Below are 25,685 nucleotides of genomic sequence, written 5' to 3'. Positions count from 1 at the left end.
ACCAAAGAGAGGGTCCTTTAAATAGATTTTGTTTTTAATAGAAAGGAAAATACTGTTTCTTAGAAGTTGTAGTAAAAAAAAATAGGTGTGTTAAATTCAGGTGAAGTTCAAAACCCACTATAGAATTCTTTGCCATATAAAAACCATATTTTTCAAACTAGAAACAGGCATCTCAAACTGCATATACTATATATTAGCTTTCAATCAGCAATGTAAACAATGTAATATAAGCATTACATGGACTCTACATTAAGATAAACCAAACCACTTTTGCCATGACAGATGTAATCACTCAAATTCCACTGGGAAAGAGGTAAGGCATTATTTGGTCTAGATCTCAGTACTTTAGTTAGTAAATAACTTGGGCTTTGTATATTCATTTCCTCATAACACCTATTTCCAACATTTAAACATTACAAAGTGTTTCAAGTGTTCTGGGCTTAGGATTCAATGGTAAAACATGACATTTGTTAATCTTCCTTCATCAGGCAGTTTTTATTTGACAGTTATGGGGATCATTTACTTTTAGTACTCTTTTCTACATAACTCCTAAATAATAAGAGGAATATTTAATTGTAACCCTTCCTTATACTTCAAGCCTCAGCATTTAAAAAAAAAAATCACAGATCTAAACGTAAAACAGAAGCTACTTAAAAAGTTATACTTGGAAAAATTCAACAATTAGACTTTAGCCAAGTTGCTAATTTAAAAATAAATTATGTAAGGGTTAAAATCTGAAAAATGAGTTGAGCATATGCAACATATGGCTTTGGAAAAATAGTTATTTTAGTGTTGATTATAAGCAAAAAAACAAAGTTGTCTGAATTGAACTGCACCTTAGTACTTTTTTAAAATTAGGTCCAATTGTTTAAATTAAAAGTGCATTTTTAAGTAACTATTTTCTATATTTAAATTGACATGCTTTTATGTATTATATTTATTTCTTATGCATTCATGGGAAAATTACTCTTTGAAGTGTCAATGTAGGTTATTTAAAAAACATAGGTAGCACACTGATATGAATCAAACTTGAAAAGATTCTGTGAAAAGTTCTCTTCCACATTTGTCCTCCTGCCAGGCAATTCTTCTCCTCAGAGGATTCCAGGGTTACCATGTATATATGTATGTATGTATGTATGTATGTATGTATGTATGTATATATGTGTCTACTTCCTGACAAAGTTTATGTACACACGACCACATATAAATACAAATACTAAAAGATCACGATCCATGCCCTGGCTCTTCATTAACCACATAACTCTGGACAAGTCACTTAACCTCTTAGATGTAGGGCACATCTATAAGGTGGAAAAAGGATGAATAGGGTTCTCCTCATTCTAAAATAGCTCAAATAATGAAAGCTGAGAACAACATTTAGTTTCATCTCAAAGTTTAAGCATCTTCCTTTAACCTGTAATAGGAAATCAAGTTTTTATTCCATAGCACAAAGTTACAGGGACTCACAGGCTATCTGTTTGCCTCTCCTACTTGATGCCTATTACATGAAAAAGTAAAAACCCTGCCAAGATGACCATTCATGGACTCAAAACTGTTTGTTGCCTCTCTCATTGATGTCTTGAGGGACTGTTAGCTCAGGGTGGCCAGATTTTTTAATAATTCAAGAAAAAAAATTAACCCAGATTCTTAAAGTCTCCTGATTTAAATATGTTGGTAACTATCAATTTTAAATGAAAAACTAATAGCTCTATGTAGGTCATGCAAAGTACAACCAGGGGTTGAATTTAGCTTATGAACCCTGAGTTTTCAGTAGAGCTCCTGCTCACTGGCAGGCACTGAAGTAAAACAAAGTCTGTTATCCTCCCATCTTGATACAAAAGGGAGACTATTACTGGTATATTAGGCCTATCCTTATGTCAAAAGCAACCTCTTATAACTTATTTGCCTGTATTCTTACAAAATAAATTTTACTCATAGTTCTTGCTCTCAAAGACACTTTCCTGTGGTTAACTCTGTGGTCGGCAAACTGCAGCTCACGAGCCACATGCGGCTCTTTGGCCCCTTGAGTGTGGTTCTTCCACAAAATACCATGGCCTGGGTGAGTCTATTTTGAAGAAGTGGTGTTAGAAGAAGTTTAAGTTAAAAAATTTGGCTCTCAAAAGAAATTTCAATCGCTGTACTGTTGATATTTGGCTCTGTTGACTAATGAGTTTGCCGACTATTGGGTTAACTCTTATTCTTGGCCACATTTGCTATTCCAGACTACCTTTGACATTCATAACCCTATCTAATAAAGAGGTAATATGCAAATTGACCATCACTCCAACACACAAGATGGCCGCCCCCATGTGGACACAAGATGGCCACCACAAGATGGCCAGCAGGGGAGGGCAGTTGGGATGAACCAAGCCCTCAAGGGAGGGCAGTTGGGGGCAATTGGGCCAGCAGGGGAGGGCAGTTAGGGGCAACTGGGAGGGCAGTTAGGGGCAACTAGGGAAGGGATGGAAGCTAGGGGTGACTGGGCCAGCAGGGGAGGGCAGTTGGGGGCAACCGGGCCTGCAGGGGAGGACAGTTGGTAGGGACCAGGCCTGCGAGGGAAGGCAGTTGGGAGTGATCAGGCCTGCAGGGGAGGGCAGTTGGGGGGGACCGGGCGTGCAGGGAGGGCAGTTGGACAGACCAGGCCTGCAGGGGAGGGCAGTTAGGGGTGACCAGGCTGGCAAGGGAGGGCAGTTACGGGTGACTGAGCCAGCAGGGGAGGGCAGTTGGGGGTGACCAGGCCTGCAGGGGAGGACAGTTAGGGGTGACCAGGCCTGCGGGGGAGGGTAGTTAGGGGCAATTGGGCCAGCAGGGGAGGGAAGTTAGGGGTGACCAGGCTGGCAAGGAAGGGAAGTTAGGGGTGACCAGTCCTGCAGGGGAGGGCAGTTAGGGGCAATTGGGCTGGCAGGGGAGCAGTTAGGCATCGATCAGGCTGGCAGAGGGGTGGTTAGAGGGTGATCAGGCTGGCAGGCAGAGGTGGTTAGGGGCAATCAGGCAGGTGAGCGGTTGGGAGCCAGCAGTCCTGGATTGTGAAAGGGATGTCTGACTGCCCGTTTAGGCCCTCGAGGGGTCCCAGATTGGAGAGGGTGCAGGCTGGGCTGAGGGACACCCGCCCCTCCATGCGTGAATTCTGTGCACCGGGCCTCTAGTGTTCCTATAATGTTTTATAACATAATAATTAGTGTGATTATATAATATATATTCTATTATATAATATACTAGAGGCCCAATGCACGGAGATTCGTGCAAAAATGGGTCTTCCTTCCCCTGGCTGCTGGCACCGCCATTGCTCTGGCCGGAGCTGCCTTTCCACCTTCCCACCTTCCCACGCTGCCCAAAGGCCCGGAGCAGCTGAGGTGGTGTGGAACACCTGCATCATCGCCATGGCGACGACACAAGCGTCCTGCCCTGCCCCTGGCTGCTCAGCGCCTGTGTATGCAAATTAACCCACCATCTTTGTTGGGTTAATTTGCATACTCACTCCTGATTGGCTGGTGGGTGTCGCGAAGGTATGGTCAATTAGCATGCTACTCTTTTATTAGGTAGATAACAATGTATTTCATATATATTTTATCAGAAGTGGGAATAAACAAAGGATGGGTCAAACTAGGTTTACAGTTGTTCATATGGAAAACAATACAATAATTAATAAATAGCAATACAAGAATAAATTCTGTGCTTCATGTACTCACAACTGTAAAGCTACTTCTGTCTCACACTTTAAAATCCCAAAGAGAAATCCAAAAGAGAATGAAATCCAAAGAGAACAGAACAGTTGAGCATTTCAGTCTAATTTTTCTCCAAAGACCCACATTCCAATGACCGAACTGCATCCAAAGGATACCTGAATTCACTCACCTATACCCTCTCTCTTGAGAGAATCTCATCAACACATATATATATCACTCCTAATGTCAAATACATGCTTAAAATGATGCTGGCCAGAACTAAGTACAAGTACACTAAATAATGGATGAAACTGCCCAGAAGGTTGCATGAAGAGAGTAAAAATAATCTCAAACTTTTAAGTAAAACTAAGTATATTATACAGTTTTTCTGAAAACAGGTATTTTCCAAGATATGCTATTCTGCTATAGCTTTACCTAGATTGCTTTCTATTTGCTCCCTTATAATACTAGTGTAGAATCTACATTTTTAGGGCCATTATTACTAGGGTTAAATATGAATAAAGTATCTCCTTCTTTTCACCTGAAGATTTTCCTCTGAAATAATGAAATAAACCTGAATGAATAGTACCACTGCAGGTTGAAATTAGCCCACCATTTTAGCTGTCATAGGGCTGAATTTAAAGTAAGTGGAAATCTCATACAAAACTATTCATAGCTTTCCACAATCACCTAAGAATATTTAGCACACTGAGAAAAATAATTTTTTGCATTGTGATTTGCACACAGCATCAATAACAAAAACAGAAGAGCAACATTTAAAGTTCTCTAAATTATCTGCCTAATGGAGTTTGATTAAACACGTCCACATGTTTATTGTAAAGCACTAAATATGTCTTACACTGAGACTTCTTTGTATGAGTGACACCTCAGTGATTTATAATTAACAGTGAGAATAAAGGGAAAGAAGTATATGCCTCTGGTTACTTTTATGCTAGGCCCACTGACAATAATTTAATCTTGCTGAATATTGATAACATTCTCTGTGCAGAGCTATTAGTGGTTATTGGCACATGGATTCTCAGAGAGCCTTCTTAAAGACTTGCTGTCATTTACTTCAAAGATATTGGCTTTAGTATTCCAATACCCAATGCTTTCCTGATCACAAATTCGTTCTAGGCTCCACTCCAATGACCTGACTCCATTTCCACTGGCTGGGAATCCCCGTAAGCTCCATCCTTACCAGTAAGAAACCTTGTCTGGGCGATGGATTTATAGCAAGCAATTAAAAAAAAAATCTACTTCGATGATTCATTTGTTTGGAGTGACTCTGTAGGTTGGAAAGAGCATGGTGGTGATTATATAGAGGTGCAGTCAAATTCTCACAGAGCACAATGAGGATCATAATTGTACTAGTCCTGTCTTTTATGACCTCATGTATCATGTATTAAAACATCTCATAGGTTCAACTCTTCATTTCTTAAAGATTCTTTGGAATCTTATTCTTCTTAGTGAATTAATTATATGAATATAAATCAATAGCAACTATTTAATCGGTGTGATGTTTTTTTTTATTTTAATCACACAGCCAGTATGAAATCTTAAACACTGAAGTAACTTTAGAAATGTACTTCATTCCCTTGACTTTACAGATGGTGAAACTGAGAACTAAGTGACTTTCCTCACATTGTTAATTCATAACAGCATATGTCTGGAATCTGAATCCAATTTTTTCTCCATCTCGTCACAAGTAATTTAAATACTTGTGTAAAGCTAGGCCAAGCCAGTGTCAGGCACTGTCATAAACAAACAAAATTTAAGAGAGGTATTACCTTCTTGTGCTGTAAACGAGATCGAAACCCTTGGTAGAAATAGTATAAATGACAACATTAGTTGTGTGGAAAAATCCATATTAGCTTTTAATCTGTAGCAGCCAATTCCACTGGACTTTCTATATAGGCACCAGAGAGGATGACACCAGTTAAACAGCAAACTTAGGAGTGGCAAATGAGTGTGTCAGGCAGCAACTTTCCACCAGGTGCATGCTTTTCTCGGAGATTACATGTCCAAATGGTGATTAGTGAGCTTGCAGTCTCACTTGAGACCTAACAGGATGCCTAATATTTGGGAGTCAGAGAGTAGATCTCCACTTCCTCCCTGGAGAGAATGTTTCAACTGTCAGTGGGTTTAATACCAAACAGCCAATTTTGCTCTTCCATCTGAACATTTGCCTGGGAAAAGCTGGCACCTGCCAGGTTTCACCTCAGAGAAAAGGAATGAACAAGGTAGCTAGCTTTTCCTTTCTGTAACAATTTGATCACAGCAAAGTAACGCCCAGAATGTTGTTAAAGGTTGCACGTAGCTTTTGTTTGTTTGATTTACTCTAAAGGAAGCTTGACTCACCAGTGACATGCAGAGCATATAAAGGATAAATGCATGATTTTTGAAAGATGGTAATTAAAATTTGTTAAGTCTTGTTATTTTTTGTTCATAGTATTAAACCTTTAGGTAAAATAAGGCTTTTTAACCTTTTTCACATTATGGCATGCCTGGGAACATTAGGTATTCTAAGTAATTGAATTTTTCAGCCTTCTTAAACTTATTCCATGAATATAATAAAATTGTATTATATTTATGTATACTTACTAATGGTTATTTACCCATGCAGTTCACTAATTAATAAACCTGAATCTAGAGACCAGAGTGATTAATGGGCAAATGTCTGCACTTGTACGAAGAATGAACATAAAAATGCAAATTTAAACTTACCTCTGTCACCTTTAAATACAGAGATACTACCAAACACAAAATACCTCTCCACCATTATAAAAGTAAAAACTGTAATACTTTGGGGGGAGGGGATAGCAGGTGCTTAAAAATTCATTTAATTATAGAAGAAGTAGTAGTTCTGGAAACTAAAATTCTGTAATAGTGATTCTCTGGGGGTGGGGGAGTTTGATAGCATTTCTTGAAGTCATGAGTGAAAATTTTAGTGATAAAAATGTATGCTTGAAATTGTCTGTTTTTTAGCCAGTAGTAGAAACAAAAGTAGACTTCTAAGAAGCATATCATATATTTGAGGAAAGGAAAGGCCATGTGCTTGAAAGTGCCACGTGATAATTTGGATACCTGAGTTTTTACTATACTTTTCAATCTGGCTTTAGGAAAATTATGTCATTTTCATGCTACAATTGCTGATGATGTTAATTGGACACAAAAACATAAAAAAAGGTTTATAGCATCATATTAAATAAGCATTAATTAAAGTTACCAAATAACTAGATTTGAAAAAAAAAAACTATTGCAAATTTTTATTTAATATCTTAAACATACACATAGCTAGAGAGAAAGAAAGTAGGCCAATGTATTACACAGTATTCACATTATTTTTTCAGTAGACAGGTTCCATTAACCTTGACTATCTTTACTTGTCAAGCAGTTAATATGACAGAAGAAATAACAGATTCTCTTTTACCATTAACCTTCGCAAAGGAGACCCTCATTTCCAATATTTATAACCATTTGACACAATCTATTAAAGCAATGGAAAGACTCCCCCAAACAGAGATCTCCAATTTGTTCATTGTGAATAAAACAAATACATAATCCAAATTTGACCTCACTTTCAAAGACATATAAGACAGTTTCCCCAGTTGTCTTGCCTATTTTTAAATTTTTTTTATGGTGGTAAATAAACCTTGGAAAATTCCTTCGTAGATTTTACCACCTGAAACTGCAGCTGTTGGCTGCCACTATCAAAGCCTCACAACTCCAAACTCACGTGCAAACCTCATCAAGGGCAGACATTTCTAATTGATTCCAGAAGTATTTCTTTTGCTGAGATCAGGGGGCAAAGGAAGAATAATGAGCAGCTTTTTAGAGGGAATTGGGGGTTAGGGTGTTGAGGAAAGGGGGAGGGGAGCTTTTAAAATCTCGGGCTTGGCCAGAAATGCATAGCAATTTTACGGTCAATTGGCGAGAGCATCTGGAACCAGGCATCCTGGCCTCGTAGTTGATGGTAGTGAAACCAGCTTACAGGCAACAGCAAGCCCATAATGAGTCCCTGTCATGTACTAGTGGAAACCACGTTGACGTTCTGCCAAATATCCCTGCACCTATTTCTCAGGGTCAGGATTCCCCTTAGAGTCCTCCTCTAATATATGAAACACTGTCCCGTGGATCGTAACCCATTTGAGCTATTCGTAAAGGCAACCCAGAAAAGGAAAAGCTAAAAACTTAGATCTTGTATGTGTTTAATTCCTCGAGTGCTGACAAGGCTTTATATCACAAAGCCGTGTTTGCTTTCATTCGGGGGATATATTTCAAACGCAGCAGGCCATCTTGTTAGTGCACGGAGAGTGTCGGATGCTCAGGCCATAAATCATAGCACAGCGCGTGGCACACGGGCTGGAGGAGGCTCTTTGTTATTTCAAATGCAGGACAGGTGATTAGAAAAAGGGGCAGGGCCCCTCTTTTTTGAATGCCAAGCAGAAAAACTAGGTGATGTGGAAATAATTTCTTATGAGTAAATGATGTTTACCTTAAGCCGCTGCTCGTAATTCACCAGGCTGCCACTGGCCGATTACACCCACAAATAAGTCAGGGGAAAGGACAGCCATGAGAAATGGAGGGGATGTGAGTCAACAGGATGGAAGCTGGTTCAGTGGACAGAAATGGGCCATGCAGAAAACTAGACTGCTCACATTCCTGACTTTCTATTTTTACCCAAACAATATAATTAATAGAGATTGGATCCATTTTCCAACTCACTCAAAATTCAAAGTTTGTAATGGTGAACTAAATCCAACATGTTTGCTCTTCTGGTTAATCTACTCTTGGCAAGGAATCACTTCCTGCTTTCAAACAAGAAAAGTAAAGCAAGCAAAAAGAGGCAATACAAAGTAAACTAAACTAAAAAATTGCATTTAAAATGCTTCTTAAAAAACTCAATTTTAATGTAAAATTCTGCTCAAAACACCTATGTTTTGATAATGTTAGTATAAAGTAATCAGAAATATATAAAATGTGTGTTCCTCATAATACACATAATATTAAAATGGGGGGGAATGTGCTTGATGGTGGAAACCTTTTTGGACCTAAAGTATTTGGCAAAGCACTGGGTGGATGTGCACATGAGGACATTTAAAATAAGGGCCTAAGGGATAAGGGATGGATGGCAAGAATAAAAATGTATTTATGTCTCTTAATTTTTAACCATCTTAATAAAAAACATGATATATAGAAAACTATCATGGATTAATATTTTCTAGGGTGCACATTCATACTAGAAAAATCCCACAGGGCCAATAAATTATAGGAAATTTAATGTGATAATTTACAATCTAGTATGTAAAATTAGTCTCATTTTATAAAACAAGAAAAGCAGCAATATGTTCTAATATTGCTTTAATTTGTTTACCAAGTATTTTGTTGCTCATAGAAGGTATTTACTTTTAGAAGAATCACAGGAAATGGACAGTAATTTTTAAAACGTGGGATTCAAATAAATCATGCCAAATAGCTTATTTTCACCTGCTACTTAGCCTATATTATGTAATCATAATTCTGTAGAACTATAGGTAATTGACAAAATATGCAACAATTTTCATTTTCACCCTAAAAAGAAAAATCTCAAATGGCAAAGTCTCTGCCAAGAACTTTTAGTAAATAACTTCTACTACTTGTTGAGAACCAACTATGTGGCGGCCCAATTTCTTTATAAACATCATGCAATCAATGTGACTTGTCCAACAATTGTGTGAGATTAGCCATGTCAATCCCACATTAGAGACCAGAACACTGAGGCTTAACGCTATTAACTAGCTCAAAGTAACACAATAAGTTTTGGTAAGTGGATGAACAGGTAAAAATTTCCCACAAGTAACAGTCACAAAATAGATTTAAAAAAATGAATAAATGAATGAAATAAGCAATAGATGTATAAAACTGCTATAGGCACCTAAAGCAAATGTCTTACCTCAAAAGCAAATGACAAGGAAGAGATGAGAGGCTTCAGAGGGCCAAATCGAAACAGCATTAGAAACACCAAGCAACGGGAAGCTTCCACAACAGCTGCCTTAGGTCTGAAATAAGTGTCAGTCACATGCATTAGCTTTAAATACGCTCCTTACATGTTTACATGCTATAATTAATACAGTTATATGCATTTATTTTAAATTTAAAGAAATATGCTGCACTTTAATATATTTGAGGAGCATGTGCCTCTGAAGCTGTTTGAAATAGGCATTAAAGGAAGAAATAAAATACATCTTTTTAAAAAATTGTTTTTTATCAATTTGAGAGAAAGGGAGAGAGATAAAAACATTAATGAAGAGAATCATGGATCGGCTGCCTCCTGAATGCCACCCCCTGCTGAGGATGAAGCCCACAAACCTGGACATGTGCCCTGACCCCAGAATCAAACCAGCGACCTCTTGGTGCATGGGACAATGCTCAACCAACTCAGCCACACTGGCTGGGCAATAAAATGCATCTTTTAAAGAAAATCTGTTCTTTACAAATGTATTGCTTAGTTTGAGCACTGATGAATCAGGCTGAAGCATACTCTCAACTAATGAATAAAATACTAAACAACTAAATTTCTAAGGTTTAAAGTAAATGACACTTCCCTCACTCAATGCCTTTACCTTTACACTTCATTCATTAAAAAGTGACTTGGTCGGAGGACTGATATAGTTAATTACTCTAAAATAAAGAAAAGTTGAATTCTGAAATACTGGGAATGTGAAATTTGTGTAATTATACCTAATTTAATAGGTAACATTATTATAGATCTTTGTTAGTTATTATGATGAATGTTTTCTGTATATATGGTATCTAAAATATATGAAATACATGTATTTATGCATTTGGAATAGTGTTGAATGTCACATGCAGGTCAACATTTATTCACTGCCTCATAATGATGATAATAAACAGATACTTTTATCAGCTTAAAATAGTTTGATATGATATTTAGCTAACATTTGTTGGATCTTTTAATGTTTTTGTAAAAGACAAATAGTATTGTTATGAAGGTGAATTTTCTAACTAAAATATTACAGAATCAATGTCATTAAAATGCAATTATATTTATTTTAGAAATTTGAGGTATAGAAAAAAAGAAGAAAATCTGAAGTATATTTTTAACTTAAGACTTTCTTCTATTGTCTATTAATTATGACCCATTGTTTCTATAAAATTGAATATAACAACATTTTAGTACAAAAAAGAGAATGCATTTTTAAACTCAATAGGAACAGAATAATAATTTATAATTTGTTTGCATTCAAGTAATGTGATTAAGTTTTTTTGGTGAAAAAATATTAAGAAAGCTTTTCCCTTGTAAAGTAACGTCATAACTCATGATGATACTTTTTAATGATATATAGGTAATTTTAAATTAAAAAAACAAGATTCCTATTTTAAAACACATAGTTTTTGTTAAGTTTTTAATATGTCTTACCTTTTAAACTTTTATATTGTGAAATGAAATATACATATAGAGAAGTACTGGTATAGAAAACAGAAATATACAGCTGGGTGATTTTCAACAAACAAGTAACCATGTAACCACCACCCATTATCAGCACCCCAATGAGACCTCTTACCTCCTCAATATTTTCATCCTCCCTCTCTCTCAGCAAGAATCAATCCCCTGATTTTTATGGTAATCATAGCCTTTCTTATTCTTTTTTTTTAAAAAAACATTTTATCACTTCAGCATAAATTTCTAAAAACTAGTCTATAATTTTATCTATTTCTTACATTTCATAAATGGTATTATACTGTATGCACATTCTTGTATCTGGCATCTTTCACTCAATATTGTGTGTGAGACAGACCTATGATGCTGCAAGTAGCAGGGGTTCACTCTTTCACTCCTGCATAGTATTCCTTTGTGTGGGTATGCAAAACACATGAAACCATTCACCTTGTGAAGAACATCTGGTGATGACGATATTTGTTTATTGTAAACAATGCTGTCTGCACATTCCCTTCCATGCATTTGGGTGTATTTTTTAATATATAACTAGGATTGAATTACTGGATTACAAGATAGATGGAGATATATATATATATATACATATATATATATATATATACATATATATATATATATATATATATGTATATATATATAATATACACTGAGTGGCCAGATTTTTATGATCTCTGAACGCATAATAATCTGGCCACTCAGTGTATATCCTATATAATGAAAGGCTAATAAGCAAATTGTCCCCTTGACCAGGAGTTTGACCAGCAGGCAGGCCGGCTAACTGCCCATGTCCCCTTCCCCTGGCCAGGCTGGCTGGACCCCACCCATGCACGAATTCATGCACCGGGCCTCTAATACACACACACACACACACACACACACACACACACACACACACAGAGTGGCCAGATTATTATATGTTCAGAGATCATAATCTGGCCACTCAGTGTATGTTAAAATTATGTTAGAAAAATTCTCAAACAGTTTTTCAAATTAAATATCACAAAATAAACCCCTCTCTTCAGTGTGTGAGCATTTTAACAGTTGGTATTATTAATCCTTTTAATTTTAGTCATTTGGGATGTAACATCTTTGCTACTTATAAAATTCGCCAATAGCATCTCCTACTTGGTTTTATTTTTTACTGTCTTAATGATAGTTAATTTTTGAAAAATTGACTTTCTTAATATTATTATAGTATAATTAATCAATTATATCTAAAGCATCAATAATTAGGTCTTTTTGTGTACCATTTACTATTTTTACATACTCCAAAGTTATAGACATACATTACTATGCTACCTGCTGGAATCTGTATTGGTTTTCCTCTCACTTTTCAACCCATAATCCCCTGACCCCAGAAGTAATTTTTATGGTGTGAAATATTTGTCAAATTTATTTTTCTTATTCCTATGTGGAAATCCAATTTTTCCAAGACCATTTATTGAAAAGCCAGCCTTTTCCCACAGCTCTGCAGGGACACCTTTATCACAAATCAAGTCTATATATAAGCAAAGATCTCTTTCTAGGTTTTCTGTTCTAATCTTTGTGCTAATAAAACATGTCTAATTACTGTGGCTTTATAATAAATCTTGATAGGGAGTTATACAACTCCTGCCTTTTTTTTTTAACCTCAAGACTGTGTTGGCTATTATTGGACTATCTACATATATTTTAGAAAGACTGTGTGAAATTCTAGAAAGAAACCTTTCACAATTTTAATTCATATTGTATTGAAAATGTAATATATGGCCTAATATATGGTGACAGAAGATGGTTTTACTTTGGGTGGTTGACACATGGAGTAATATACAGATCTTGTATTATAGAAATATATACTTGAAACCTATGTGATCCTATTAACCAATGTCACCCCAATAAATTAAATTTAAAAAAAAACAGGATGGAAATAAGTAAATCAATTTGGTATTGTAATCTTTACAATACTGAGCATTCCAATCTATGAATATAGTTATCTCTCGATTTATTTAGCTCTTTATTTTTCATAATACTTCAATCGTTTAACAATGTTTATAAAGAGATTTTATACTCAATTTTTCAGGCTTGTATTTACTTGGTATTTGATAAACTTGATGCTATTGCTTATATAGTCATGCATACAGTGAGGACATTTCTGTCATCATGTAGGATGATGGTCCCATAAAGCCGGGGACACTTAAGGGTAAATGGTTTGCACTTCTCCTTCCCAACCAGAGGGTTAATAGCTGAAATCACTCTCCTCAGGGAGACAGATAGCAGAAATCCTCTTAGTGCCAATTGCCAACCACACCCAAGGACAGATGAAGTTAAGAGAATAAATCTCATTTTGGTACATCAGCATAAAGCTGATGAATATTTTATTGAGATCTTCCTCTAACACCTCCCCTAATTGCCCAGCCTTAAAAAACCCTAGAAAAAAACATAAAAATGAAGGTCCAGAGAACGCTTTCCTTTCCAGGAGCAAGCCCGCGCCTCCCACCCCTTTCTTTCCCACAGGCATGCATCTCCTAAATTCTAAGGGACCCCATGAGGCTTGCAAGCAGGGCAGCAATGGTCAATGGCAGTTCATCCAAGGCAACCCCCTGAACCTGCCCCTAAGATCCCCTTTTCTCTGACTTCTTATTGAGCCAAAGCAGACCAGCCTAGGCTCATTTTCCCAGCCCTTTGTTGTTTCGTTGTCCCAAGTCTTAATAAACATCCTCTAAAATTGAAAAAAAAATTATAAAGGAGCAAAAAATTTCCTATTGCCTAGTGAGTCTTACCCCTTATAAGGTTGTAGTGCAATGCATTACTGTTTTGTACTGGTCTTACTCTATCAATAGTAAAGCTATAGGCTAGAAATGCCTGGGGGCACTCCCCTGTCCCTGGTGAGCTTCTGAGGGACATCTCCCCTTTCTAAACCAGTGTTGCAACAGAATAGACCCTAGAGATTATTACTATATCGCAAAACACCCTTCAGCAATACCATTAGGAACCGTTGACTTACATGCAGGTCCTGGAGTGTACAAGGCACATGAGGAGGTTTTGGGCAGAGAGAAATAGATAGACACAGAGAAAGGGAGGGAAGGAAGAAGGGAAGGAGGAATGGAGGGAGGGAGAGGGAGAGAGAGAAGGAAGGAGGGAAGGAAGGAGGGGAGAGAGGGAGAGAGAGAGAGAGAGAGAGGGGGGGTTCTTCACTTGGGGTTCTTCTGCTTTTATTGGGGTTCAAGGTGGGGCCTAGGGCAGTGATGGCGAACCTATGACACGCGTGTCAGCACTGACACGCATAGCCATTTCTGATGACTATGCCGAGGATGAAACATTTGCTGCTCCTGAGGATGAAACATTTGTGAAATAATGTTTTTTCCTCAAAGTGACACACTACCCGAGTTATGCTCAGTTTTTTGGCGAAGTTTGACACACCAAGCTCAAAAGGTTGCCCATCACTGGCCTAGGGTTTCATGGGCTCACTCTTTTTAAGTGAATTTAAAGTGTGGGAAGCGAAAAAATAAGTAGTCCAATGGTCAGTTTTTCAAATCAACCAGGATCTCTGAAATAAAGGAGCTTCAGTGGGGAGAGGCTACCTGGCTCTTTATCTAGTAGGATGTGACTGACCGGCGATTATTCCAGAGATCCTGCCTTGGAGTGGATGTCCCTTTAAAGTGGATGTTTCAGCAATCAAAGCTTATGTCAAGCACTTTTGATACAAAAAGGAAAGCCAACTGTCTTTTTGGTAGGCTTAGACTACCATTAATTACTCACATGTTTGAAACGATGCTGGTGTAAACAAACCTACTATGCTGCCAGTCATATAAAAGTATAGCACATCTAGTTACAGCAATAGAATAAACCATCCAGGTTTGCATAAGTACATTCTACGATGTTGGCATAAACACAAAATTACTTAATGATGAATTTCTCAGAATGTATCTCAGTATGAGCTCCTGAATAAAGCCTGAGGCAGTTTAGATTTTTAAGTGATTATATACAAGAAGAATACTTGGATATTATTATAGACAGCTTTCTTATTCTGTCTAGTATTTGTATCCACAGAGACAAAACCAATCTTCATAAAAAAATGAAACTATACAGTTGCTATTGTCAATTCTATTAAGTGCATTCAAATAATAGAATGGTGATGTTTAATATGTGATTCAGATTCTTTGGATCTGGGTAAGTATTTCAGGTGGACTTGAGACATATTTTTCCATTTTCCTGTTTTATGGCTCAGTATGTACTTGACTTCTAGTGTAGAAAAGTAGGATAGAGAGCCAAACAAAATGAATGGTAAAATAAACACCATTTTTAAAGTATTGAAGGAAACAGGTTTAGAATTCTACACATTGTTTACATATGGCTATGTGAAATGTGCCAGCTGCATCGTTCTCTACCAAATGTTTCTACGGAATGCATATTATAAACAGTTTCATTAACCGGAAGTTCATTTGGACCTGGATCATGATGAAACTCCAGAGTTTTATGCTATTCCAGAACCTGAAATTAATGATTACTGATTACCTACTTGGAAAACAATAATACCACAACAAAAATAAGATTTCAAGAATGACGGACCTTTTTTGCAATTTTTCACCAAGTAATTTCTATAATTTCTGAATTCTGGATCACATGGCTTGGCTTTGTGTTCTGTTTGATCTTTTACTGTCTGACTTTCTTAATTTATAAAATGTGCTTTATAGCAATATTATCTTGGAGTGTTGTTGTAAGCATTAATAACCACCTTACATATTAATTACCTAAATGTTGGTATTAGTATTAATATTAATGATTGATAAATACCGAGCGATAACAAAAAAGTATTTTTTATATACCTCATGACAAAAAAGCAATTTAAAATTGTTCAAGTGAATGTATTTTATGGCCTGGGTAGTATTTAAAATAGGATTCCTTAAATAAAATATCCTGTGTGAGGGTAAAGGATATAAACTTTAAATATATACACATTCAGACACATATTAAGAACTATTCAAATGGCAAAGGAAAAATACTCAAATGTTTTCTATTTCTTATTAAGTATTCAGAATTATGGTCTATGTTTTGCAAAATTAATCATTATATTTATAGATTTTCTTTAATAAACTTGAAAATCCCAATTTTAACTTAAAAAGCTTAGATTTAAAATGTACCCTTGATATAAAATCAGATAAACTGCTGCTCTGTTTCACTTAAAATACAAGGGTGAAATTGTAGTTTCAACTTTATTTCTTCAATAACAAATGTTTAGTGAATATCAAAGTTTCAGATGTATTTTTAAAACTACATTATAAAATTATATAAAAAGAAAGAATTTCACTTCTTGCCTTTGATCCAGAAGAAATCCGATGGAGGTCAAGGTCAGGATAAAGAAGCAGACCCTCAGAAGGAGAGTGAGCTGAGTCAGTGCCTGTCATAAAAACACAAAGACCAACAGGTTCTGTAGGAGAGTTAACAAAGGTGCATTAGAATGAAGATGACATGGAAAACAGCCCCACATACACCATTTGTCACTGACATTTCTCAAAGAGGTTGACATTTTCAAAAAGAAGACATTTGGTTTCCCTAATATCATTTATCTCCTTGGATCCTTGAAGAATGAATTAGACAATTTCATAATGATACTTAGTGTTTTTTCCCCCTAAAAATTCTCCTTTAAAATTTGACTTTTATAACTTTTTGAAGTACCTATGCCCTCATGTATGGAGAAGTCAATTAGATTTTTGTGAATAAATACCACATTCCAATAACTATTTTTAATAAGACCAATTCTTTGTGGTTTTAAACATAAAGCTGTCTTGTATACAAAAATATTTAAAGGAGAATGTGTTTATGAGTGCAAACACATACATGAAGACAATTTCACACACACAAATCTATACATTTGAAATCTATATGCTTATATAATGTCTAAAGTATTATATTTGGAATTATAGTAATAACAATTTTGCCATAATTATAAATAAGTTATGCATTCTTTAACATTTTTACTTTATTTCTTATTTATTCATTGATGTTAGAGAGGAAGGAGAGAGAAAGAGGGAAGGAGGGAGGAAGAAAGGAAGAAAGAGAGAGAGATAGAGACAGAGAGAGAGAGAGAAATATAGATTTGTTGTTGCACTTATTTATGCATTCTTGTATGTGCCCTGACTGGTGATCAAATCCACAACCTGGTTTGACTTATTGGGATGATACTCTAACCCACTGAGCTGATCTATCCAGACAGGGCTATGAATTTTGTTTACATGTCAAAAATAATAATAGTGTTTATGGAAGACCTACTATTTTATAGCTTCTATGCTATGTGTTTCATATACTGTAATTCTTTTTAGACTTTCAACACTTTTTTCATTATATCTCCTTCATATCTGAAAAAAAAAAAAAAAACACACCACACACACAAAAACAAACTGGGACAAAAGATTTAGTCACTTTTCCATAATCACCCAGAAATTAATGCTGCCATAAAATTCAAACTAGCCCCTTCTGACACCTCCTGGATCAAAGTGTGACAATGGTATAATGAGCAAGAAACTTAAAGGGAGCAGGGATAGAGATCTAGATTGTAGTTATGTAGCTAATGCTTACGGTCAGATAAAGACGGCTCTAGATTCAAAGTGGATCAGTAAAAGCAAGGAGTTGGACACACAGCCCCTAGATAATTTCCTATTGACTGATGGTGTTTATATTTCACTTTTATGAGAATACCAGAATGTAATATAACAGATTGGCTAAAAGAGTGATCAACCATTACACAAAGACCTTCTCTTTTTTCTCTTTACCAAAACAACTACAAGTAATTTCAACTCATTACCACCTAATATGCATACCTATAACTAAATTGCGTCTGTTCAAATTCATAAACAATAAGCAAAAGCTACCAGTTATAATTACTGTTCACATCCAACATCCCAGCTCCACACCATGGTATAAATCAGCCCTATTCCCTTATGGACAAAGTTGTTTGTTTGTTTTTGTTTGTTTGTTTGTTTTCTTAATATGATTTTAGAGAGAGAGGAAAGGAGAGGGAGAAAGAGAGAAAGGAACATCTACTGGATGCTGGAATCGAACCAGCAACCTCTCGGTGCATGGGACAACACCCAACCAAGTGAGCCACACCACCCAGGGCTGCTGTAGATAACTTTTAAAGTTGCTGCCTGATGCTGACCATATTTGGGGACAGTACTAATAGGAGATAGATATATTTGATTTCATAATTGATATAATATTTGTTGTACATGACATTTCAATGTGCACATTCCTACTTTATTATATTTCAATATAGTAGAAAAATTATAGTTTTCATTGAAACTCACAATGATCACTTTTCTAAGTTCCTGGAGTATACGAGTATATGCTTATTAGTAAGATAACTTTTGCTAATATTCTTTCTTTACTACACATTTATTACATTCATTTTGTGGCTTTAAGTTATAATTGATGCTCATTTTGGTTCACATTTCATTTTTATTCACATTATTTCAGTTACCACCTAAAAACTTTAGGAAATTAAACTAAATCCCAACGGGCTACACTGGAAGAAAACAATATACAGAGGATATTGACTTGAGTGGTTTCACACAGAACCTAAGCTAAACTGAATTTGTGCAAATGATACTCTCTGTCATAAGAGTACAACTAAACACATTGATTACTTTTTCAAAGGGTCTTGTTAAAACAAGTCAACATGAAAACATTAGTTGCAAAATATCAGTGCCCATAATGTTTTACAGAATACAAAGAAACCAAGAGAATTTGGAACTATAAAAATCTGTTTCCAAATTTACACAGGATATTCTCAGATGCCTCATTAACTGGAAATATATCATCAAATAATCTGTGTAAAAACATATCTGCAGCCTTGCTCGTGTGGCTCAGTTGGTTGGAAGTCATCCCGTGCACCAAAAGCTTGCCAGTTTGATTCCCTACCGGGGCACATGCCCAGGTTGTGGGCTTAAGCCCCAGTAGGGGGTGTGCAGGAGACAGTGATCAATGTTTTGTTCTCATATCAATTTTTCTCTCCCTAAAAATCAATAAATAATCTTATAAAAACATATCTGCAATGACATAGCTATACATGCTAAGACTGTTAAATATTCAAAAAGTTTTGAGTGTGTCTGTTATTTAAAGGATACCATTGCCTTTATAATTTTACTTTGGAAATATATTTTGATTTCAAATGCGTATTCATGATATCACCCCATGAAGTGGACCCTGGCAGCTTAGGAATTGATTTCTCAAGCATTACTATACCAAAATCAACATAAAAGTCTGTGGGTCATATCACTAAACCAAACATTATATATTTAAATGTATGCATTGCATGTTTCAGAAAGAAAGGACTGTGCCTTCTACACCTTTGTGGTGACCATCAAATTGCTTCTTTGACTCGCAAAGTTATTTATATAAAACTCGCACACATAAGACAAGCGAGTATTTATCTACTCTGGTATATGCATAAACAGAAAAGGCTGTGGGACCTCAGCAGGATCCCCAAGTACAAGTCAGCCACAACTTTTCTCTGTGATTATTGGCTATAGCGAATCTGGAAAAAAATATTGCTGTTGGATTTTAACATCTTCGTATGCTTTTAAACATCCCTGAGACTAGAAAGGCACTATAAAATTTTGCAAATAAGCAATCTTTTTTCCTAGCTGCACAGCATGTTTTTAGCAAAGAAAAACACATGTGGGAAACAAGCAAATGCACCTTTCAGAAGTTATTTGTGTCAGGAATGAAGCTGTCTCCAACTCTAATTTCAGTGTGAAAAGGATTTTGACACTTGATATTTCTCTTTGTCAATAAATGGACATGAGTTTCTCATAGTTTTTACTGTAGTTGAATCCTGTGAAAACCAGGCTATACGTTACATATTTTAATATAAATAGTGTTTGGCCACATTTTTATGCAGGAAGCACTCACACTTGCTTAAGACATTCAAATCTCTTAGTGAACTTAATATTAAGGGTCTCTATTTCAAAATGTAAATGGGTAAATTCCCATTTTTGTTTCTATAAATTACTACAATTTATTCTGTGATTTTGTTTAGTACAACTAAACTAATTCAACAATGCAAACTGCACTCAACACTGGTCAGGATACCAAGAGTTAGATATAGGGGTGGGCAAAGTAGGTTAAGAATAATAACAAATAATACCATAACTAAAATCCTATATAATAAAGAGGTAATATTCAAATTGACCCTCACTCCATAATGCCATCACAAGATGGCTGCCCTGCCCAGCCCCTCTCCCGGCCTTACTCCTGATCAACCTCTCCCAACCCAATTGAGGGTGGGGCAGCTATCCAACCTCCCCCCAGGGTCCCTCACCCAGGCTGGCCACGCCCCCACACTTTCCCAGGGCTGGGGGTACCCCAGGCAGGCTGCAGGCACAGCATTGGTCAAAGACAAAGGTTCTGGCTGTCCCTGGCCTAGAGAGTCCAGAAAACCTCAGCAGTGACCAAAGACTAAGACCCAGTGGAAAGGTCCCTGCTGGCACTTATGGCTCAAAGTGCCAGGAGGAGGCGGAGCGTCTTGAACCTGCAACCCTGATGTCTGCACACCAAGCCTTGGGGCACACCACGCTGGTGGCACCTGTGGGTGAAAGGGGGAGGGCAGGGAGCTGGGGTGTGGAGCTGGGAGGGGCCTAGAGTTTTTGGGAGCAGCCCGCCTGCCCAGGTTGCTGTGACCCACCTGACCCACTTGGTCAAAGCCCCTGGTCAGCTCTGCCACTTGCCTTCCAGGTGTGGCTAGCCCTGAGCCGGCTGGCATTGCGCTCAGAGAAGCAGCTGTCACTGGGCTCAGTTAAATAAGAGAAATCAAAGAGCCGAGATTAAATATCCTCTCAGCCTCTTTCTACACCACCCCGCTCCCCGGGACCCCTCCCCCAGGTGAGGAGGGCTGGGGATGGGGGTAATGGAAAACGGCTGCTGCTTTGCATTTTATAATGAAAAGACTCCTGCTATGTAGAGAGGAGAGCTGATTCGTTTCTAGCAACACCTGGCGTGTTCCCTGCCCCAGCCCTGAAGCCTGACAGCACCTAGCAAAAGTGTGTTCGCACAGCCACGTTGGACTGGCTCCTGGAATGTTGGGAGCAAGTTTGAGCTGCATTGATTTTTTTTTAAAAAAAGGTAAAGATTGAAAAACACCTCTTTGTACTCAAATGGCACTATAAAATGCAGATTACAGCATCTGATTTTGTCTTTTGTGTTGATTTTGAGGCAGAGTGCAAATAGGTTCATGGTAAAAGCAGAAAAAAACAAAGGGAAAGGGAGATGATTCTGCCATCCACAGAACTGAATGTTGTTTTTTCTTTTTGTTTTTGTTTTGTTGTTGTTGTTTTGTTTTGTTATTTTTCCTTCTGTTCTTCAAGTCAGTATATGCCATTTAAACTATTTTATGGTGTTAGGTAATGAGCGAATGCTTCCTCTATTAAGAGCAAGCAGCAGTGCCTTTCATATGAGTCATATACATTTAATCCATTCAAATGGAGCATACTGAGTGGAGAGAATGGTATGTGTCATTATATAAGGACCTTGGCATTATGATATAATCTGGCTGAAGATCTTACTTATTTTGCAATTTAGAGAATATAGACAAATCAGGCATTGAAAATTAATGTGCATGCTTAAGTGCATGACTTTATTTTTATCCATAACGACCAAATGACCCATCACCAGGAGGTTCATTGATGGGTCCTGCGGTACAGAGGGTCTGGGGTCTCATGGCATGGCGGGTCTGGGTGAGGCTGCATGTCGCCAGCCAGGGCCAGGGGACCTGAGGCTGCATCCCCTGCTCAGCGGGTGGGGCCGGCCGGGTCTTGGTATCACCCAATGGGGATGGGGCCAGCCAGCCACTCCTATTACAGAGAAAGGGCAAATAGCAATATTAAAATATTTCCTCTCATTAATTCCCTTTTAATGTGCACAAATTTCGTGCACCAGGCCACTAGTAATAAATAATAATACAAGAACAAACTATGTGTCATGTACTCACAATTACACACCTACTTTTCCCTATACTGTATTTAGATGCAGATGATCTTGCTTTTCTTCTGGTTTCATTCAACTACCTGAACTCTATATCACATATATATTTTAGTCATAAATTAGGTGAACAAATTAAGATAACAAAGTCATCAGTGATGGGTTAATTACATAATACTTGAAGAGATGATTGTGAGGCCTTAGGTTAAGCCATCAATAATTCTAAACATTAGGGCAGTTCGATATCTACAGGTGCATTGCTGAGAGTGATATAGTTCATTGGTCAGCAAACCACGCTCGCAAGCCACATGTGGCTCTTCCACAAAATACCACGTGCGGGCACACACGTACAATGCGATTGAAACTTCATGGCCCATGTGCAGAAGTCGGTTTTCGGCCTGGGAGAGTCTATTTTGAAGAAGTGGCGTTAGAACACTCAAGGGGCCAAAGAGCTGCATGTGGCTCGTGAGCTGCGGTTTGCTGACCACTGATATAGTTCATGCTACTTCTAAGAAAGCTTTGCTCCTGAAATACATTCTTGGGTTCTAATTTTGTCTCTTGTGAAGCTAAAGGCAAATGAACCTGCTACAATGTGGAATTGGTTTCATTAGTTGTAGTACATATGTGGATGAGGGTGCCAGCAGTAAGCCAGTATATTTCCCACCATTATAGTCTCATGACATTTCCGGTATCCTGCAGGAAGGTTTATATATATGCATTTTTATAAGTGTTTAAAGAATATTTTTTGAAAACAAGTTCAAATCACATATTTTTGTGTGAGGATGATTTATGGAGATCTAGTATTTATTTTTGCCAACTCCAATCTATTTCCCTTTTTCTATTTATTATCATCTCAATTTTTCTTCCAAACCATCCCATCCCTTCTCTTGGTCAATGAGGATCCTATGGAGCTGACCCTGTCTTCCCATTCATAGACTGAATGGCCAATGACTCGCACTTGACCACATTGCCTGGTTCAGTGATACCCAGCTGAACCAAGCCTTCACATCAGACTGCACTGTCAAACTTTCACTTCTGGCATTTTTTGTGAGGCAGTGCTGAAAGCTAGAGCGACCTGACAGCCACCTTGCTACCACGAAGGCTGAATACCTGGAAGAGAAACTGCATTTTGAGAAAAGCAGAGCTGTAAGAAAGAATGTGAAGATTCCTGATCGCATTATTTGACTCATGTGAACTGTCAAAACTCCCAATTTAATGATGCTTTTTCATGAGGTATATATTTTCCTGGTAACAAAGTCAAAGACACTGAATTTTTTATTTTTCTGTGATTCTATGTTCAAGTTCACCTACTTCCAAATTAGATACCTTACTATAATTTAAGTACCTCTTTGAACTAATGTAAATCATTTCAGGAAGAAAATAATATAAATAAATCTAGAAAACAAAACACATTTAAAAAATACCTTTGTATTTATCTTTTTATCTTTTTACAATGTACTGTGTATTTTTACATACATTATGCTATTTTTGTTTTCTAAAAACTGTAGGCAGTGAGAGTATTTTTATGTGGCAAACACACACACATACATACCCAAAGAAATAAAAAAACCTCCCCAGGTGGTAATGCCTGATTTAGAATCCAGATTCTAAACCCTGGTCCTGTGCTCTGGTTATTCTGAATATTCTGAATGTTTAGAAAGGAAAAGACAAATGAAGTCAACCCTACATTGAAAATTTTCTAATGTCAAAGTATCAGGGTATGCTCTCATTGAAGGTAAGTAGGTTAAAATTAATATAAAGTATTTTCCCAGACATTTAATTCTAACTTCCAAAATACTTTTTTTGTAATGGATGAGGAATTTATTTGTGGCAAATTATTTACTCTTTATCATTTAGATCAATAGTATACCATTTGATGGAAATTCTACACTGAAGCACTTTGGATATAATTAAATTACATTCAATAGTCTAGAGGAATTAATTTACCTGTTTTAATGTGAGATATTTTATCAAGAAAAATGACATGATTTTCCACACTATTTAAAAAGGACAATACTTACAGCTTTATTTGCAAAGGTCTCTTCATAAAAGACTAGCATCACAGCAAACTGTACAACTGCATAGATCTTCAATAGGTAAGGCGCCGATGATGAGTAGGGAACTTCTTCCCCGGTAACCTAGGAAGACAAGGAAGAAGCCTCTCATTGATATCGCTCCTTGGCTTATTCCTCTCATTGAAATTCAGACTATGAAGAGAAGATATGCAAAAAGAAAGCAAAGGTTTTGCTATCCCCCCCCTCAAAAAAAATGTAACATTCATTTTTTGAGATAGAAAAAATATAAAAGTTAGGACACCTTTTTTTCATTTCCGCATTCTGATTCTGATTTAGTCTGCCTTATGCAGAACAAAGTAAGAATTGATTTGGCAATATGTACTGGTGATAAACATAACCAAAATGAACACGAAAATATGAAATATGAAAATATAAATAGAAAAACATGTCCATGATTATATGTACATGAAAGTATAGCAAAAGGGAAAATGGAAGGTGACTTTGGGTAGTGGAAATAATTATGCCTCAAAGGGAAATGTTGCCCTATTAGAAACAACTTTCTCAAACTACAGAGTTTCCAAGAAACACTATGATTCTATTTTTTAATTCAGATTTAAGCAACAATAGGACTTAAAAATATTAACTTTAGGTTATCTATTTAAAAACAACAACAAATAGACAATAGTTAACTGGACTTTTTGGAGCTGAAATAAGCAAAATATTTTCACTTATATCAAGTTAGCTCTTATTACATAATTGACTAAACATAACCAAATGGATCTGAGAAATTTCAACATAGAATCTTTCATAACTAGATGAGAAAACAACCTTACTTATATCAGGATATTTTTGAAAATAAGAACAACACCCATATGAAATATATTATTTTATTTCCTTGAAATACTGGCTAAATTTTATACTCATAGTTATCTTTGAAATCAACAGTAGTTTACTATTTCTGTTGTTTCTATATTACTATTAATGACAGTTATTTTCATAAGGAACAACAATATAAATCCTGAATACCTGAAAGATATTCCTTTTCCGTGTCTATAAGAGGAATTATGGAATAAAACTGAATATTTCATTTGGTTTCCAGTTTTTAAATCTCTAGACCTTGCTTATTTTTTGTTTTAAAATGGGATTTCTGTATTTAATGCTTCTATTCTACTACAGAATGAATAATGGTGTGGTCTAATCCAATAACTACATCATCTTGGTGTGACTTTAGACCTTCTATTCTGGAGACCTCAGGTTTTCATGAACAAAATAATGACTAGACTAATTCATCTTTAAGGATCCCTCCATCTCCAGTGGTTTAGGATTCTGTGACTGAGCTGCATGGGTGTCTGAACTACACAATGTCTCCTGGCTATGGATTTGGGTGGGTCTCAAAATCGCCTCCGTTGCTCCATCCCCTAAACAATGCTCCCTGGTAAGAGGCAGTGTCTGACTGGGTGAAGTCACCCCTCTTATTGGCCCCTAGGTGGTGTCCACTCATTAAGTTATGCACCACCAAGCTGCATCTGTTTAAGAGAACATTTTTTTTTTCAGATTTGCATGAAGTCAGCATATACACAGGCTGGCTGT

The 25,685-nt window shown here is 36.7% G+C and overlaps 1 protein-coding gene across 1 annotated transcript in view; it reads right to left on the bottom strand.

The window, feature by feature from the left end:
- The window catches only part of AGMO (alkylglycerol monooxygenase), a 283,516-nt gene that overhangs the window by 110,841 nt on the left and 146,990 nt on the right, over window positions 1-25,685 (bottom strand). The window contains exons 10-12 of the mRNA XM_054726224.1: window positions 24,102-24,218; window positions 16,415-16,504; window positions 9,601-9,699 (exon numbers count right to left, since the gene is read on the bottom strand). Of these exons, the coding sequence (XP_054582199.1) occupies window positions 9,601-9,699; window positions 16,415-16,504; window positions 24,102-24,218 (306 nt within the window). The remainder of the gene's footprint in view (window positions 1-9,600; window positions 9,700-16,414; window positions 16,505-24,101; window positions 24,219-25,685) is intronic.

The sequence above is a fragment of the Eptesicus fuscus genome, chromosome 14 (assembly GCF_027574615.1).
Source record: "Eptesicus fuscus isolate TK198812 chromosome 14, DD_ASM_mEF_20220401, whole genome shotgun sequence".
NCBI lineage: Eukaryota > Metazoa > Chordata > Mammalia > Chiroptera > Vespertilionidae > Eptesicus > Eptesicus fuscus.
Note: the sequence above shows the minus strand (reverse complement) of the source record. Positions and strands in the feature narration are given on the sequence as shown.